This window comes from Athene noctua, chromosome 12, assembly GCF_965140245.1.
Source record: "Athene noctua chromosome 12, bAthNoc1.hap1.1, whole genome shotgun sequence".
In the NCBI taxonomy this organism is placed as follows: Eukaryota; Metazoa; Chordata; class Aves; order Strigiformes; family Strigidae; genus Athene; species Athene noctua.
In genome coordinates, this window is record NC_134048.1 from 14,762,293 (window position 1) to 14,781,511 (window position 19,219).

Sequence of the window (19,219 nt, forward strand, 5' to 3'; positions counted from 1 at the left end):
AGAGAGGAAATCCTGGACACCCTTGGTTCATACAGAGGAACTACTCCCTTTAAAGAAATCTGGGATATTTTGGGGTTTTTTTTGAGTTTTAAGTCTTCTAATCTAAATATTTTCATATATAGGATTGGTGAAATATATGGCGGAATAATTTTGAAATAGAAAACTGATGGGGAAAATTCATTTTTAAAAACAAATTTCTGGAAAATAAATTTCATTAAATCAAAGCTTTCTATAGAAAAATTCTGTTTCATAAAACAGCCTTTCCTGTGGAAAGCTGTGCAGCTGGGGAGTTCCTGGGAAGGGGTATGTGAAGCAGGCAGAGGGAAGCTTGGAAGGAGATGCTTTCATTGACACGTCAGCTGAACTGACATAAATCGTGGCCCTAAATTTTGCATCACAAAAACCCTCCCTGCCCCTTTTGGGGCAGCTGTGTACATGCATCCAGGAGACTGGAAACAGCCAGAGACTGGCAGCAACCAGGCGATGTGGGCTGGATGAATTTTCAACCATTGTTTAAATGTCATTTGGTCAAAATCCTTTTGGACACTTTGCTTCATAGCTCGGATCCTGTCCTTGTGCAGGAAGGCTGGGCGCCTCCAGAGCTGCTCTCAGTGGGAGTCTGGTATTAGAGGAGATGTCTGTTTTGCCTGGCACCAGCCAAGCTTGTCTGATTATTTGGAGGAGAATTGGATGGCAGTGCTGAGCGGTAGCTATTAAACTGGGCACCTGTGGATCCTGCTCAGTACGCCTGTGTGCTACAAGCCTACACAGGTTTCCACAGTGTCTCATACCAGCAGGCAATGTTGGTGTCATACCTTGGATTTGGACAACATAATTATCGTCACACCCCACCCTCCTACCTCAGTGTGATTTACTGCCAGTGTTGTATTAGCAAAAGGGAGAAAAAAAAAAAAGCCATGTTCCTAGTGTACAGATAGTAACAGAGATGTTTGTATGGCAGTTGTGACTGGTGTAATCTTGGTTATGAGACAGCTTTAAGTGGGATTTAAAACAGTCAAAGATGCCAAAACAAATAGAAATGAGATAGATGGTCTATTAGGCACAGTTCGTTTGAATCACTCAGTGCAGGAAGACTTTTACCTGGCTTGTGATAGATTGGCAGTGCTAAAAAAAAGGAAAGCGGTGTATGGCCCCAGTGGGATATGACACCAAGGGATGGGCCAGCACCAGACTTCAAGTATAGCACTAGGCAAAATTTTTAATGCAGTTGTATCTGCTCAGTGATTCTTTGGTTGTGGGGCTTGGGCTTCATCCTGTTCAGTGCCCAGCATGGAGGGAAGATTTGGCACCGTGCTCTGAGCCTGGAGTCCAGACAGGTTGTCACCTGCCCAGCTAGAGAAACATGATCCCAAGGACTGGTCGTTACGCTTTTATCTTTGATTGGTTGCTTGGTTGATTTTGATGTTCTTCCAGAGCAGGACCTTTGTCCTGATTTTTCAATCATTTTAACCCAAAGCTAGTCTAAGTGACAGTAAGGAATCAGGGAGGTACGTTCACCCTTCGTTCCCAGCCTAGGCTACCAAGATCCCCAAGCTTCCAGGTGACCTGCTCATTTTCAATGACTGCTATTGAACACTTGGGCTGCTGGAGCTGAGATGCCGTTCACACCTTCCAGGTGTGCAGATATATTGTGCAAACAGCTTTTATCAACAGCAGCATATTTCTCACTTGAAGTCCCAGTGTGAAACCCAGCGAGAGGACATGTGGTCATTGGGAGAGAGGCCACAGCAAAGTGGACAGCCAGAGGCTGGTGATGTGTGGGAGGACACATGTCCTGCCAGCTGAAGGACAAGGAGAGCTCCTATTCCAGTCAAATGTTACACATCTTTGTGCCTCTTCTGGGAACAGAAGCCCCTTTCCTATCTCCGGCAATGACCTTTGCACATGTGACATTCAACAGAGAAACCCATAATTGCATAAACTAATGATTTGCAGAGCATGAGCTTTCCTGAGGCTATGTAAAAATGGCTGGTGTTTGTCAGCAAAGGGTAGACAAGGAAAACAGAAGTTTCAGGGCCAGCTGGTTTATGTATTTTTAAGTCAGTCTGCTGCTGGTAGAGCTCTAATTGACCAAACTCTGCTCCGGGAGTCCTGGCTGTGCAAGGCAGCCGCCTTCTTACAGCCATTGCTTGCCTCAACTTCCATCAGTTGGCTGGAGGCATTTTCTCTTGTACTCTTTTTGCTAGTTTTATTTCTGCGCATGTAATTACTTATTCACTTAATTCCTAAAGAGAAAAGAAGCAAACCCAAGCAACTTGGATGGAAAGACAAATAAAGAGGAGCTTCTGTACTGGAGATCATCAGGAATTAATTTCTGACATCCTCGCCTTGGTGCAGTCCAGACTTCATTAAAGCATTTGCAGAACTCCTGGCAGTCAAGCATGCAGCGGAATAATTTGCATCTCCCTATAGATTGAACTGGTATCTGCCTCTGGGTTTGGCTGGTCTCATTTAGGAAATGTTTGTGTTGCTTGCTGCTGCACGGAAGGGACTCTTTGTACTATCCTTTGCATAACAAAACAGCGAACACTTTCAGCAGGGCATACAGCAACAAACCAGCTGACGAGGCAGCGAGTCCCTGCCGTGATTTCTTGAATAGGTGGAGAAGCAGAGTGAGAAGATGGGACGGTGCTCATGGCCATGAAAATAGGATCTGGGCTTGGCACTTGAGTCTCTAGCATAAAGTAAGATCTTGGCCACAGAAGCAAATGGATGGAGCTGGGCATGCAGCCATCCTTACCCTTAAATAGGCTGTGCATCCCTCCCCGGAGACCCATATCTCCCTTGTGTGCGTGATGTAGTGCTGTGAATACTGAAGGACACCTAGGGCCTTATGTAGTCTTTTCAGATCTCGATCAGTCAAATAAACGAGCTGAAGTTACAGTGAACTAACTGCGACGGTCTGACCTGGGAAGACGTGTCTCTGCAAATGTCTGATGCTGTCAGCTGCGTGGGCTCGCCCGGGAAGGAGCCGGGTGGGAGCTACATCAACATGCGATTTAATTTTGTTTTCATTAGAAAAGGTGGGAGCCTGTTAGGCTGTGGCGAGATCGGCAGGATGAGCCAATCATAATAAACATTTCCAGGAATTTAGCTCTTCACCGTCTCTTGAATGGGTAATGTGAAAGCTGCAAGTTTGCTGGAAATCAGCCTGCAGTGGTTTCAGTGGGGTGGGCAATTACCTGTGAGCATTACACTGCAGGAAAATTTGTTCTAGTTTTGCTAAATATAGCAAACAATACCCATGGTGACATGTATCATGGGATGAAGATGATGGGCAACTGATCTAATATGCTGCTGGGTCCTGGGTCCAAGCAGATGCATTTTGGTCTGGGTCCAATCTGTGGTGTTAACCCTTTTGGATAACTGCTGGGAGAGCCTGGACAGATTCCTCTAGTCTACATGGAGTCTCGCAGTATTAGACATGGCATTATTCTCACTTACATGCACATAATTATATGTAGCAACTTCTTTTAAATAGTTTGAAGCAGTGTAATGACTGTAATTAGGCTGCCATATACAACATAAAAAGAAAAAAATCCCCAAAACACAGAACGCATTGAGCCAGGACCTTATTAGTAAGAGAGGAAAGTTTCAAAAACCTGAACATTTATTATGTGTTTTATGAAAACCAGTGGCCTAGCACCAGCTGTCCCTTCTCATGTGTTTTGACACCTCCAGGTATGACTTGTGGTGCAGAGGTGCTGGGGCTGCATCTGTCCCCTCCTGCTTGTCCCCTCCCACTCTGCAGTGGTGCTGCAGTCCGCACACGTCCCTGTGGGGAAGCCGGCCTGGGCAGGCTCTGCTAAAAGCTTGACAACTCTTCTTCTTTGAGCTCGAGTTTTTCTGCAGAGCAGGTTCACTCCTTTGGCCAGAAAGAAGTGAACAGCCCATGCAGTGCTGTTAAGAGCCCACAAAGGTGAAGAAAGCCAAAGGCTCTTGCACAGCAAAGCCCAGCTTGTCACTTTTCCCTCCTGTGGAGCACCATGCTACCACTAATCCAATGTGTGGCAGTCAGCCCAGGCTTTAGAGAGCTGTGACTACTGCGCTGGGTTTATTAGCAGGTTCCCATAGCACTGCCCTCCCTGGGCATTCTCTCCTCCTCTGCACTTGTTCCTGTCTGGCCTTCCTGAGTGACTTGTTGACTAGGAGCAACTGAAGGGTGTTTATGAGGAGCTTTGCTCCTGTTTCAGCTCCTAGGCCCACAATGGAAACACCAACATGAGTGAATCTTTAAGTAAACAGCCAGGCACTGGAGGGAGGGGAAGAATAAAAACCTCTGAATAATGACTGAAATGTCAGACATTTATTATTAAGTTAGTCTTGATGTTGACAGCTGAGCCCATTAAAGCATTCTTGATCAAAAAAGGCAAAGGCAAACCTGATTCTTAAATACCCCAGTTGTTCTTTTTGGCCTAGTTTTTAAAGTCTTAAGAAGGAAATAAAATTTTAGAAAATATTTACAGACATAAGAAATGCAGGATTTCATCATGGCTGGTGACTTCACAGATCTTCAGGGGGAAAAAACAGCAATTAAAGAGCCGGAGGGCAAACAAATTCTCACATCGCCTTTGCAGAGATATTGTCAATCTTAGAAGTCAGCCCTGTGCGTTGTTAGGGCTGGAAGAGCAAGAAGTCACCAGTCTCAGCGTGAGGCTTTGAGGAGCTCTGAAGGCTTTCAGGATGCTAAAGAAGTAGTTGTGAGGGAGGCCAAGGTTTGACAGGCTTTTCTGGGAGCTATAAAGGTGAAATGATCGGTGCTGTGTTGTGTGTCAGTGAAGCAGAAATGCCAGAGAACTGCTCTGAATAATGCATGGTCTTTGCGGGCCAAGGTCTCCTATGAGAAGGCTGGTGGAAGAGGCTCAATGGAGCTTACCCTAAGCATCAGCCATAGATTTCAGGTTTGGATTAGGGTAAGAATAGATGACAACAGTAGGAACAGGGAGAAGGAGAGAAAATCCAACCTAGAAGGAGACATGGAAAGAAAGAAAATTGCTGACTGAAGATTGAGGCAAAACAGGATAGGTGTGAAGCTCTTCAAATGTGTAAAAAGCTACTGAAAAGAGGAAAAAAATGCTTTTTTCTCTCTGTCTGTCATGGCTAGATGTCATGAGCATAAGCCAAACCAGAAAGACACAAATGCTGGGAAATGGTTTCTTGGGGAAGTTGTAGAAATTCCATTACTGGAAGCCTTTGAAAAGAAACTGGGAAAACACCTGATACAGCTGGTTATGCTTTGAGGTCCTTAGGCTCCTTCAAGCTTTACTTTTTAATGAGTGTGTTAATTTGAGGTTGTTAACATGATATTAGAGAGACAGCACAGCTGTTGATGGCATTTTGGAAGGATTCAACTCCAGAGCTCCAGAGTCGGGACACTGCCAGAACCAGCTCCAAAGGCAAAGTCTTGAGCCGAGACTGCAGACCTTGGTGGCTGAGTGTTGAGTAGAAAATGGAAGCTGTGAACAGAGAAAAGCATCTCTTGATATTTAATTAGGTTCTTTGTAAATGCATGGGAGCACAGCAGACACTTCACTGGTTTCCCCATGGCTGGGCACATACATGTTTTTCTGACTCCCGGGTTCGGGAGGGGTGGCAGAGTGTGACTGAGGCCTCCAACCCAGCTGACGTGATCCAGGTATGTCTCTGGTGACAGTTAAGCTCCTCTGTATCCATCCATGCAGATGGGGATGTGACCCTCCTGCCACGCAGCAGCTCCCTGCCGAGATAACTCCTGCCTGGGTCTGCCGATGGGGACATGGTTCCCATGAATCCTTGGCCAGGACCTTGAGCTGAGGCTGTGCAGGGAGTTTCCAGGCCCTCAGATCTGCCAGCAGAATTACCCAAGCAGCCTAATTCTGAGGTCAGACAGAGGGTGAACTGGGAGGGTAGGAATGGATGGCAGTTACTTGTGTGGCGATTCACATCTCCACACATCTCTTATGCTCATGGTGCCCCTGGGAACTGCACAACTATGTTCTCCTGATGAAGGACATATTGTGCTGGAAGCATAGTGCTTGGCTAGATGGACCTTTGGGGCTAGAACAGCCATTCCTATGTACTCATTTAAATTTAATTGATTTTTCTAAAGAATTATTTCTCCCTTGACAGTCTAGAAATAAAACCTCTTGCCCCGACTGGCGCAACAACCTCATGATTTCTATCTATTGACAATGTGGTTTTCACACTCTGTCTCAACATGGGCAAGTTATTCTTCAACACGCTCGATCAGAGAAAGAGAAAATTACATTTATGCACCTCCTGCCGTTTCCTGTTCCATTTTCCCTCCTGGCTTTCCTGGGGCAGGTGTTCACACAAGATCCCATCTAGAGGCTGGCCAGTGGGTTGCCCAGCATCAGATTTTCACAGGAATATCTCCTCTTGATGTGGGGAATGCCAATCTGCAGCCAAATACATGCAAAGTAAACGAGGACATGGAGTTGCACTGACCCTTTTGCGCAGTGTACATGTGTCGGGCTGGTGACCTGAAGTCGAGGGCTTGCTCAAAGGGCTCCACAAACTCAAATGCTTTGAATAACAGCAGCAGAGAGGGACTGTGGAAGCTGGTACGTTGACTCTGCAGGTGTATGACAGCAGGTTTGCTGGGCTACCTGATGATAATGTGACAGAGGTGCTATTTTCTAGCTTCCACTTTGATTAAGATGTTTCTGGCTATTTAGATGCCATTATATTTACAGATCAGGGTTTTGGGTGAGGAAGGTTTGCATAGGTTTCAGAACTGCAACCACACTGTTTCCAGCATATACAGTCTCCAGCTGCGATCCTTGAAGATCTGACTCTGGAACTCATTTCCTTTGTTTGCATTTCAGGGGGTCATCCTGGCAGTGTTTTCCATGAGCGAGTAAGAGTTATGGACTTAGATTAGCTACAAAATCCTGGAAGTGATGCACTGTGTCACTTGTGGAGGCTGCACATACCATCTACTTCCCTCATTAACAGGAACTTGTTTGCATGGGAAAGTGCTTCTGCTGGCGGGACTGGTTACTTGGGGGCAACTTTGCTCTCATGAGCTTTATTTCGGAGAGTGGCAGTTCAACTATGCAACTCTAAATATATATTTCCTTGTCCAGATGTCCTATTTAGGCCAAAATCATGCACTTTGCCTGTAAGAGAGCTGGAAAAGCTTAGACCTGCCTTTGCAGTCAATTAGCTGCCTCCAAGGCAGGAATTATCTTTAAAAGGAGTTGGATTGGCATGGGAAACATGTGTCACCTGTTACCAAAAGGTGCTTGTCTGCCCTGGTGCCTATAGAGGTGAACTGAACTTTTCTTAATTGCTTTTTGGGATGTTAATTGTAATCAGTTAGCTGCTTTCCTTTGCCAAGAACTTGGGGATATTTGTGGCTCTGGAGTAAGAAGAAACAGCAGAAACAATGGGGCACTCATTATGGCCAAATTAGTTTATGCTTTATCTTTCAAACAGTTTTTCCAGAGAAAAACCTTGGCCTTGATCTCTGTCTTTGGTTTTTTTTGCTATTCTCATCTATAGCACTATCAGGCAAACTGGAAATCTCAGGCATGTTAGTGGCTGTTTCTGAGCACCAAAATTAGAAGCTCTTGTTGAATTGGGTGGCTGAGCTCGGGGCACTGGTGTGGTCAGTGGCCAGGGAAGGGTTGGAAAGCAGAAATGCAGGGCTCTGTCCCTGGTGGCTTTTACTTGGTTTGCTTTAAGACACCATAGCCCGATCTTCATGTTCCCTGGAGCTTTCCAGACAGGGTGAACATGTGTGTTGTCCCCTAAAACATCCAGTCCACCACAGCAGGACAAGACCTGTGCTCCCCTCCTGCCCTGCGCTTCATCCACTCGAGTTTTGCTGCCAGCTGAAGGAGAGGAGCTAAGCCCTGGTGCAGATGTTTTGCTTCATTGCAGCATTGCCACTGGCTGTCTGCAATGCAGGCAGTGTCCCGAACAAGCCAGGAAGGCCAGCGGAGGTCAGGAGAGTCACATCTGGCCACCCTCTTACTCTTGGCAATATGCAGGGAACAATCCCCTTGGTTAACAAATTCCTGTGAATTTGTGACTAGGAGTGGGGTGAGGAAAGAGGAATAACTCCTACCTAAGCACCAGAGCAGCCAGAAACGCTTTCAGCCCAATAGCAACTGCAGCAATGCTGCTGCAGCTACCTTTAGTATCTTGCTGGGCTGGACCCAAAGCCTCTCTTTACCCACTGGTTTTGGCACACTTTGAAGCAAGTGTTTGTGCCATTTCACTGCTGTATCCATTAGTTCATCTGTCTTACAGCCAGCACGCAGCCATCAGTGCAGGGACTGTGGGATGTCTTTCTCTGCCCCAGCCCTGCCTTGCCTACAGCTTCAGTACTGCCTCGGCCCTTTCTTCCCCACCATGCTTCAGCCTCTCATGGAGCTGAAACTTGAGGCATCCTGGCTTTTGGTGTCAGGACTTGGCATCCTACCACTGGAGTTAAACACGATCTGCACCTGTGAGGACATTGGCAGGGGACACAGTGCCCCAGAGCGTGCTATAGGGTGTATAGGGAAAGCTGCTGTTTCCCTTCCCCCGTGTGGATGCTGCCTGCAGAAGAGGGCTGACAGGGGGTCTCTGATTAACGCATCAGATCTTGGTCCCTGAGAGTGATGCCACCTGCAAGCTGGACACTTGCACTGACCTAATGTCTTTGTGGCTTCGAGCCACCTTAGCACCATCTGCCAGCAAAGAGCTTCCCAGCACCCCGTGCAGCAGGTGTGGGGGTGGATCTTCACATGCTTCCATGCCAGGGTGTGTGCAAAGGACCTGACCTTCTCCCAGAGGCCAGCAGCCCCTACCGGGATTTAAACCGCACAGGGGATTTTCTATTATTTGTGGCATTCTTTTGAAACTAGCAAAGCGCCTAAGTTTTTGGAAGGAACCTGCAATCCAGCCTCACTGAGTCATGCTACAACAGGCTATTGTTCTGGCGTAGGTGAAGGACAGGACCTCTGCCTGGGAGCTTTCCAGGAGTTGTGCTGCTTAGCTGGAAGGAATCAGAACTTCTCAGCATCTAATCTACCCGCAGTGCTAATGCCGACTGCAGCGCCGGGAGGTCTCCGGCAGCGTGCAGAGCGTGAGGAGTCCAGCCTCAGGTGCGGAGCTGGCACTTCCAGCCCCTCCTGTCCCTTGCTGTAAGTGGAGTGTGCCTGATGCAGGATGAAGGCCAGAAAACTAGTGCAGACACATTGGCAGGGCTGCCTCGCTGTCTGCGCTGTCTGCAGAGCACTTTGGATGCTTCCGATTCCTGGAAGCTTGCTGTCTTTTGATAGAGAGAAATACAAACTATTACTGTCATTTGACTTGTCTGTAACAGCTCAGAGACATTAGAAAGCAAAAGCTGAGATCCTGCTTCAAATTTGCAGCTCTAGCAGTGGCTATTTCCTCCATGTCTGTGGTTATCATGGTGCTTTCAGCCTGCCAGTGAGAAGTGTCTGCTCTCTTATTTAGTGATGATCCTGCTACAGCCCCACTAAGCCCTATGTGCGCTCTGTCTGTATTGGTACAGAGCCACTTCCAGCTCATTCCCATACATTTGCTGAGGACAGCTTTTCCCCTAGGTAGCCTGAGCCGTGGTTTAGATGAAAGGGAATCTGCAGTTTAAAAGCATCCTTCCATTTCAGTGAGACTTTTGCTTTGCAGAGAGTTAACACTATCATTTCCTACTCGGGTGGGACCAATTGGTATTTCTTTCTCTGGCCTCATACTTGGCAGCGTGACCCTCTAACATAGCGGTGCTGCTGCGCTGTGCTGGGCAACGGCCTCTCTGCAATAATAAAACTGTTTGTTTTTGCTGGCACTCCTGATATCTCTTGTTGAGGTTGTCACAACCCCAGCAGTAGCTGAAGTGGTTATGTAGGTCTGGTGTGCAGACCTGATCTGTAAAGGGGAGCAGGCTCCAGACCTCTGCTCTGCACAGGGCGTGGGGATGCCGCTGACTGCACCCTTTGCAAAAGGCCAGATCCAGGAGGTGACACGTGGCAGAGTTGTAGCACACGCAGAGCCTTTCACCCGCAGCAGGCAGGTTCCCATGGGGTATCTGCAAAGGGAAACTCTTTGCCAACCAGGCAAACAGGGTTTAATTCAGTTCCCTCCAAAAAAAGTCCCCTGGAACTGAACACACCCCAGGGAAAGTGCCCTCTGGCATCTGCAACAAATCTGATGAAGGCTCTGCTTATTTCCAGACTAGAAAAACAAATCTGATGTTGGAAATGTGGCTAAAATAGAAGATGCCTTAGCAGAGAAAGTCTGGGGAAGGCTGCAGTGGGCAAAGGTTACCCCTACTAAATAGGTTTGAAAACTGGAACATTTTGAAACTACCAGAAATCCAGAGCTGCTTCTCAGCTGTGGCCTTGCATGTCATTAAAGTCCTCTGGTCCACTTCGAATCTTGACTTTGCAGTTTGCTATCATGACATTGATATCAAATATCAAATATCACCAGTGATGGAAATAGAAGAGGAAATTTCCTCCCAGATGGGAACTTCAGTAAAGTGTTCCAGGAGCAGAGGGGGAAAGGCTTCCCAGCTGAATTTCACCAGAATTTTTACTGGCAGAAAAGTCTCAGTTTTGAAGAAACACGGTTTTCTGATCAGAAAAATGCTCCCCTGGGCGATCTGTCCTCAGCTGTCTGTTTTTCGTCATTCTTGTGACATTCCTAAGGCTTGGCAGTACCCAGGGCTGTTTTGGAGGCACTGAGCAGGATGCAACCCCGCTTTGAAAAGCTTCCACCTGAACAGCAAATCTTGGCAAAGGAGTGCATGAGAGATGCCCCCTGGATGGCAGGAGGAGGGAAAGGAGGAGAAGCATTGCCAGCTGCAAACCACCTGCTCCTCCCGTAGATGTGCTGGTGCTCCCCAGGGCGGGCAGGGCAAGGGCTGGCATGGGGCTGGGCCATGTGGGTATCCTAATCTCTGTGGAGCCCCAGGCTGCCACAACTGTGGTTATTTTCAGTGTTATCCCCTTTGTCATTCGAACACGTTATTCTGAGCAGTGGTGGGGCAGGCACCACGTGGCTCCATGCCCATGCTTTCCCAGGCAGTAAATGCTGAGCCCCCCATGTTTGTACCATCCTTCAGGTTCCTTCTTGCCCACCGTGTGCCTGTGAATCCATTGGCCTTTTCTGCTGCCCTGGCTGAGCCCTCTGGGAGCAGCCAGAAGGGAAGGAGGAGGAAGGTGGATGGCTGAGCTCTTCATGTGTTTTGGTGAGTCCTGTTTTTCGCCAGTTGCATCATTTAAAATGGATTCAGAGCTCTCCCAAACACCCACCACCAGAAGTGCTGCCCTTAGAAGGTGGTCTGAAAAGCTGCAGCTCTTTAGACAGACAAAGCAAAGAAGAATTGAAGCCATTACCCTTCCTCCCATCACTCTCCCTTTTGCCCTGTCCCTGCCAGCTCTCCAGCACTGAAAACAGCATCACAGAGACATGGGGAAGCAAGCTGGTGTCTCAGAAAAGTCATGCTGGCTGCCTGCAGGACGGCTCCAGGCTCTGCTGGCAATCAGATGGTGGAGGAGCAGCTGAAATGAAGCGCTCCCCTCCTCAGCTTCATTTTTATGGGGGCAGAAGACTTTTGAGGATGAGTCTCCTATAAATAAAACCAAACCCTATCTAGGGGTCAGTAAAACACTTCTGCACCTACTAAATCTTCTTCAGATTTGCACTTGTTCAAGCCAAAACTGGAATATGGACAGGAACTGTTCCCTCCTGGAAACTTGCTGCTGGTTCTGCCTGATGTGTGCAGTACCTACAGAATGGCCTTTGACTGTCTGCATCCCATAATCTCAAGCCTGATATGGACCTTGCTGCAGAATGGATGTGGCTGACATTTAACAGGAATGCTAGTTCTCGTCAGAACAGTGCCTGGGGAGATGCAGTCCGTGCTCAACCATCCAGCTGATGCAACCTGCTGTTTTGCAAGCTCGGTCAGCACCTCACTTCATTGAAGAAACGCTCTTGGCTAATACTGGGTGACATTTCCCAGAAGTGGCATGGGAAGGAAAGATATTTTTCTTGGCATAAGTTGGCCTCAGTGCAACCTCTCCAGTGTTCTTCTGGGTGGAAGAAACCAACTTGTATGAGTTTGGAGCTGAACTGGGTTTAGCCACACCACGAAGTCCAAAAGCAGTGAGCGAACAGTGTGAGGAGGCTCAGCCTCCCCTCCTGCCAGTCCCACTTGCAGAGACCTCTCCAGGTAAAAGCTATGCTCCCCTTCTTGCGATGCAGCAGAATCAGAAACGTCCCAGGTGAGGGAGGCACAATTCCAGCATCCCTTTTGTGCAAAGATGTCAAGGCATCCCAAGCCTATTTGGGGCTACTACGTTTTAGTACATTAGTTTTACATACAGACAAAGTGAGTCCTTTCTCATCTCTCCCTCGATCACAGGCAGACTTGTTGGCAAATCTGAGAAGAGGACCTGTGCCGCCCCCCCTCCCAGCTGCATCTGGTTGCATTTGAAATTTCAAGTGAAAGCTAGAGCTTTCTCTCAGCTTGATCATGTGGGCTTTTTTTGGTGTTTCAGCCACTTCTTCAAGGAACATAGAGGACTCAGACACATCGTTCTAACCCAAGCGAAGTCCAGGATTTGCTAAGAACAAAGCATTTGGTTTGCCCAAAGTACCAACACCCATTTACTCAAGGGCTATAATTCATGGGGAACCCAAGAGCATTCAACCCCCAGCCCTGACCACCCTGTCCCGGGCTGTTCTGCGTTGACTCATGACGGTCCTTTGGCACCAGCGGTGCCCGAATCACCGGGGAACAGCCGGCAGTGCTGCACCAGTGCCAGGCAGACACATCCCTCGGGCACAGCTCCCGCGGACGGACCCTGCGGGGCCACTCGTGTCCTTGCGACCCCCCAGGCTGGAGCATGAGGTCCCTGCAAACCTGCCCGTGGGTTCCGGGGGGGGTTGTCGTGCGAAGGACGGGGACGTGGGGAGGCCGAGCGCTTCGGCTACCCCACCTCGGCGTCTGTCGGCCTCGTTGCAGGGCTGGGAAGAGCAGCCCCGGCATCTCGCCGAGGGCCGCGGGGCGCCGCTCCCCGCCCGCCCCGCCCGAGCCGCCCCGCGGCCGCCGCCGCCTCCCGCCAGCTGCGGGCTCCAGCTGCGGGGCTCGGCTCCGGCACCGGCCACCGGCTCCGGCGGAGCAACAGCGGCCTCCAGTGCCGAAACCTCCTCCCTTTCGCCATCCAGGGACCCGCACCCTGCGTCCCGCTGCGCCGGGAGCCGCGTCTCCTCTTCCGCCCGCCCGCAGCCCCGGGGCGCGCCCATGGGTGCCAGCAGCAAAGCTCAGGGGGGCCACTAGAGGGAAAAGGATTTTTGCCTGAAAAAACGGGGCCTTTTTTCGTTTTCCGAGGGACAGTATGATGGGGCACTGACACACGGACAAGGCTGGAGACAGGTCAGCATGGAGGTGACTTGGACTCTTCCTCCTGGCAAAAGCCCTGGAGTAAGGGCTTTAATGCGCTGCATTTAGAAACTGTAATTGCAAGTCATGAAAATGCTAAAATGTCCTATTGCTTGGATGCTGGACGTTCAGGAAAGGAAAATAAAATTCCTGATGCTAAAAGGTGATGATAAAATTTCTGATGCTCCTTGTTATGCCAAAGCCCAGCTCTCTCCTTGGGCATGTCTTAGCCTTGTCCCTGGCACTCTGTCAGTAGTTTGCTCCCAGACGTTACCAAAACAAACTATATTCTCCAGGAAGGTATTTTCAGTGTCAGGGAAAGGGATTTGCTGTGTGTGTAAGAAATCCCAGTGCAAGACATGGCAATGCTTCCATTTTATTAGGCATTTGTATAGGTGAGGGACAGCCTTCTGGTATCTTCTTTGGAACGGATGCATCTTTTAGTTTTGAGCGGAGTCGGAGCGTGGAGAGGGCTTTTGGCACATTCCCCTGTTCTTTATGCGCACATTAGTGTTTCTTTGCCTGGAAGAGACGTTAGAAATGCTAGAGGATGCCTTCAGGTCCCTGATACACAGAAAAGTCTGGCTCAGAGGACAAAGAAAGAAAGAAAGGAAAATACTGCTTAAATCATCATTTAAGTGTTATTCACACTAAGTAAGGCCACATATTCTTGACAGGGAATTCAGGGTTACCATGGACATGTGTTAATTAATTCCAATAAGCTCAAGAGCTGGTGCTTCTTGACACATCCTGGCAGAGTAATTCACCTCTGTGCTGTAGGACAGCACTAAGACAACCTCTAATGCCTGTCTGGCTGCAGATGATAAAGGTTATGACTTTGTTTTGTAGGTTTTTACAGACAAATGCCTGCCATTGTGTCTTGCTTGGGACTGTTCGGACCCTCCCCTCCTGATTGCTTCTGCAGCAAAAGTGATAAAAATATTAAAAAGGCACCTGCAAGAAATTATTGTTATTATTTTTTGTGCAGTAGCGGACTGAATTACTCTGAATTGTTCTGTTTTTATGTGGAATCACGATGTTATTCTCTTTGGAAAGACAGACACATTTCTCAGGTGCATAGAGAAATGCTGGTAAGATGATTTTCAAGCTGCTTTGTATTTTGCAAAAAGCATCTTGCACACTGGTCACAGTGAAGTGACCAAAGGTGACAAGTGAGACACCGCAGCTGCAGATGCTCTCGCACTAGTTATTCCCAGTCTCCTTGAGGGCCTCCGGCTCTTGTCAGACCGGTTGCACACACAACACTGCAAATGACACTTCATCCTGCCTCTGGGCTACCTGACTTTTCCCCATGGACCAAAGCTTTATAGATGAGGACACTCTGTTAATCTCTCCCCTGAGACATTTGGCTCCAGGCAGCTTCACAGTCCTGGTGCCTGGCCCAGACACCCTGACCAGGAGACCAAGTGGCTGTTGCTCCTCACCCCAAAACTTCTTTGCTTGGGAATATTACAGGGGACCTGCAAGGCTCAGGGCTTTGATCCGCAGGAGTAGCACATTTCCAGTTGCAGCTGCTGAGAGCTTGCACAAACTGGAGTTTGAAGTCCAGGGATGCAGCGCCTGTCAATGCCAGGAGGCTGCCAGCACCAGCTTCTTGTCCATCCCTTCCCTCTCCTGATTCCTGACCAGCTCTGGATACACCACTGGCTCAGTCTTTTTCTTTTTTGTACCCCAGTTTTCCTTCTTGTGACCACTGGAGTCTCCCATCCCCTCCAAAGCCATGCTCCACACCGGGGAGACGGAGCATCCTCGGTGCCACTCAGCTCTGTGCGTAGCTGGCTTTGAAACCTTCCTCGCTCTCTTTACTCCGCTCTTGGTCCATGGCCAAAGCCCTAATAATGTTGTGTCTGATGAACCTCCCACCCCCATCTGGTGCACAATACAGCCGACAGCTGGTGCTGGGCTGCTGGCTTCCAGCGTGGTCATTACCGCCCTGCCATGCTGCGCCGGGTCATTAACTGTGGCGCCTTCGTTCAGGAGATCCCGCTCAGCATGTCTCTGCCTGACTGCATCGTCTTCAGCCTTAAAGTGTAAAACCAGCATTTGACCAGGCCAGGAGCAGAATATGGGGCAGCAGCCTGAGTTAATGAAGGAAAGAGGAGACAACCAGACCGACAATTCTTATCCAGGCTCTTTTTCCTGGTGATTTGGACTCTGTTCCTTGTAACTGTAGAATTAGCTGGGAGGCAGTGCTCCTAAAAGCAGAATTTGGCTCCACAAGTCCATTAATCCAGGGTTAGAAAAGCTGGAATTTGAGCTTCTGTTAGAGATGTCTCTGCTGATGGCAGATGGGCGTGTGAGCCTGATCACCAAAAATCCCTTCCTCCACCAGGTAAAGTCAAGGGTGAAGCTCCCTTAGCCCTGCCGACCAGGACATCTGGCTACAGATAAGACTCAATCTTCCCAACGGAGATTTTCAAACCACCTAATAGCATTGAGCTGTAAGTAATTCCTTTACTTGTCTGACCCAGAGTGCTTCCAATGTATAAATACACTCTAAATTATCTAGGGCTCAAGCCAGATGAAACGAATCAAGTCTTGCCAGAGACATCGCTAGCATTTGGACCCGGCCTTCTGCTAAGACAGTGAAATCTGGCACCAGCACAGATTAAATATAAGGCTCATTCTTAAAAATACCCAGAGCAAATTGTATCCTTTCATAGGCAGAGAAGACAGAAAGAAGAGCTCAGCTATAAATTGCTGGGTTGAAAAAACACAGTTTTTCCTCAGCCACCACACATCTGAGGTCACCTGAAAAAACATTTTTCTGCCTACACGCTAGATCTGGGCAGACTTTGAGGACTTTGCCATTTGCCCGAGTTCCTGGACACTCGCCAGCACAGTCCAAGCAATCGCTGCAGCTTGGCAGCTGCAGGTGTTGGCAGATTTTGGCCGTGCGGTCCCTGCTCGTGGGCAGCTTGTGTGCTGCGAGCCACACGCAACGGACCTGCTTTGCAGGCAGAGTCCACATGCTCGGAGCAGCGGGTGCAGCATCTGTGCAGGAGGCCAGATTCATGCCAGATGTGCCGGGCTCACTGCCCATGCTCCACCCAGCTGTGTGCAAACAGCTTTCTTTCTAGGAAATCCCAGATACATGTGGTAGCCCTCATCTGCACGATATTTAGGCTTGCAGAAAGTCCAGATACTCACAGGTTTTGAAAGCACAACAGACACTCATTGCCATACAGGAGATCGTCCGTGCCACAGACTGGGTCAAAGATCTTTGTACAACCTTTTTTTAGGTCATAATTTCCACAAGCTGCCTGGAGACACAAAAGGGTAATGCTGAAAATATTAAACATGCTTTCAATTTACCAAGGGAGCTTTGCATTCACAGGCAGGTGCATATTTTGTATACCTTGATAACCCGCCCCAGCTTGCTCAGAGCTCTGCTATGAACTCTCAGAATCACTGGGACTGCCTGTCACCATGCAGTCCCTTGGCCAACTGGCTCCACTAGGCACTGCTGCATACCCTTAGGAGTAACAATATTGAGTAAGTAATGCTCCATGGGCAGTGCCTGATAATGTTCTTCACAGCTTTTATTCTCATGCTACGATACCTGCGCTTGCATTTGCAAGCCAGAGAGTAAGAGGAGCTCTGATCTTGGCAGGTAACACCAATATTCATCTCTTTAATAACAGTTTTCCTCCACTGAGTGTGGGGAAATGCAGTGGGAAACCAGTACCATCACTGGGATTTTGCTGTGGCACAGCAGGTGGAAGGAGGTTCCCAGGCACTGGCATCTTTGGGCTCCCAACCCAGCAGCTCACTATACTGTATTTGGCAATGCTGGCTCCCCAGTGTATGGTTTAGTGCTGTCTCACTAAAGCCGGGCATACCCGTGTGCTACACAAAAATAGGAGCCTTCACCTCTGTTCCTTTGTCAGCAGCTCCATCCATCTCAGCTTTTCCTAGAGAAAGAGTGGAGAGAGAGAGAGAAGATGCCTTAGCACCCATCACTTGTCCTGGTTTTAAGGGGGACATAGCAAAGTGAGGACTACATGTCTTCACTCAAACACCTTTGCCCCAGCAAACAATTTCTTCCCTTGGATCTCCTCCATTTTGCAGCTGGGTCCCTCCCTGCTGCATCTGTTTCTTTCCTCTGGCAGAAACACCATGATGGTGGCAAGGCCCTGTCAAGGCCAGATGCACTTCTCGTAACTTTCCCTGCCAGCTGCCAGGGAGCAAAGGTGGCTTTTGTTATCTCTTATCATGTGTTCATGGGTAATTGAGAAACTCCTGCTGATGCTGGACCAGTGCTGGAGTAATTCCAGGGTGATTTTTCTGGTGTCAGTGGGTTTGTACCACAAGGAACCAGACCAAAAGACAAGTTGCTGAAGGTGTCTACTAGAAGAAATGGTTGGACCCAGAAGTCTCACACCAAACTGTCGGGAGCAAGCTGTGACTTTGGGGGGCTTCTCCACGGAGAAGCTGGCCCTGAGCTGACAGCTGGGATCGTATGGGTGGGAAATACAGTGGGTGTATTTTGAAAACAACCTGAATTTGTTTGGCAAAAGGCAGTGATGACCTTGGGTTGCTTATAGATCCAGAAGACATCTATGTGGAGGATTTAGACTATGTTTATATTAACAACCAGTATAGCCCAGTAGCAGTGAGTTTGTAGAGTGAAACAGTTTGGCGCTGAGGACCTGACAGTCACACTGTTTAATGTTTCAGGGATTTTACTTTGGACTAGCACTGCTCCAGATCCAGGAACTATAGCTCACTACATGCTCAGTTCATCTGAAATGAGTCCAGATTTTGTGCTCGGACAGCTCTGCAGTGGCAACTGCTGCACAGTAAATAGGATGATGGAGGACTTGTTTCAGAAGCACCTTCCTGTTCTGAATGAACCCACTAACAGAGAAATCCCTGGTAAGCAGGACCTGAAGAGCAGCAACAGCTCACGTTTGCATCCCTCTGTACCATATGGGATTCTGAAAACACAGTTGGCTTAAATATTGACTTTGGTAGTGAGAGCTGCATTTTCCCTTGCCTAGATGTGTTTCCTATCTTCTTGGGTTTGCTTTTCTAAAACCAAAATAGCACTTATTCAGTCTAAAAGCATTGCACTGTCCTAGAAATCACCAGCTCCAGGCCGAATCCTAGCCCTGAAGGAAGAGTGTCAGCCCAGCAGGACTGCTCGTTTTTGGGAGCAGGTGCCACACACCCTTTTAAAACTTTTGCTTTAGCCTTGCTCACAGACCACTGATTTAATGCACTCTGGCCATTGCAGCATTCTCCAGCATTCCCTGCCCAGGGACACAGCAAGGTCCCAGCACCAGCTGGCCTGTTCCCAGGCTTTCCTTCCCACGCAACAGACCTGGGAGCTTTACCAAGAGAGGAAATGGCTCCTAAGCAAAATGTTGCACTCACCTTGGTAGCAGCAGAGTGCCAGGGAGAGGAGCAGGAAAACACCACTTGCCTTCATGGTCCAGGCGATGCTTTGCTGGGGCCAGCAAAGAGGAAAAGGAACACTTCTCCAGATTTCAGAGATCTGGCTTCTGGCAGTCTATGCTGGGACCTTATACCTTGTCCTGTCTCTGGCACCACCCTGCACGGCCAACTCCACCCAGCAGACTTGTGATGACAACATTCAAAGTATGGGGACAAGACCAGGTGGCAAATGGCTCATTGGTGTGCGCAAGGATGAAAGCCTCTCCGAAGCCAATGGAGGTAAGGATCCTAATCGCTGGCAAGGACTGGAGCCGCATCTCAGGTGTGGGAGACAGCCTTGGGTCTGCACTGCAAGCTGGGAAAGAGCAACTG

At 48.7% G+C, this 19,219-nt stretch overlaps 1 protein-coding gene across 1 annotated transcript; it reads right to left on the minus strand.

Moving 5' to 3' along the window:
• Nucleotides 1-13,866: 13,866 nt before the first annotated feature.
• Nucleotides 13,867-18,881, minus strand: SPINK1 (serine peptidase inhibitor Kazal type 1). The gene is made up of 4 exons (XM_074916557.1): nt 18,827-18,881; nt 17,321-17,361; nt 16,598-16,710; nt 13,867-13,948 (listed from the first exon to the last, which is right to left on the minus strand). The coding sequence occupies exons 1-4, from the start codon at nt 18,879-18,881 to the stop codon at nt 13,867-13,869; spliced, it is 291 nt and encodes a 96-aa protein (XP_074772658.1).
• Nucleotides 18,882-19,219: the final 338 nt, after the last annotated feature.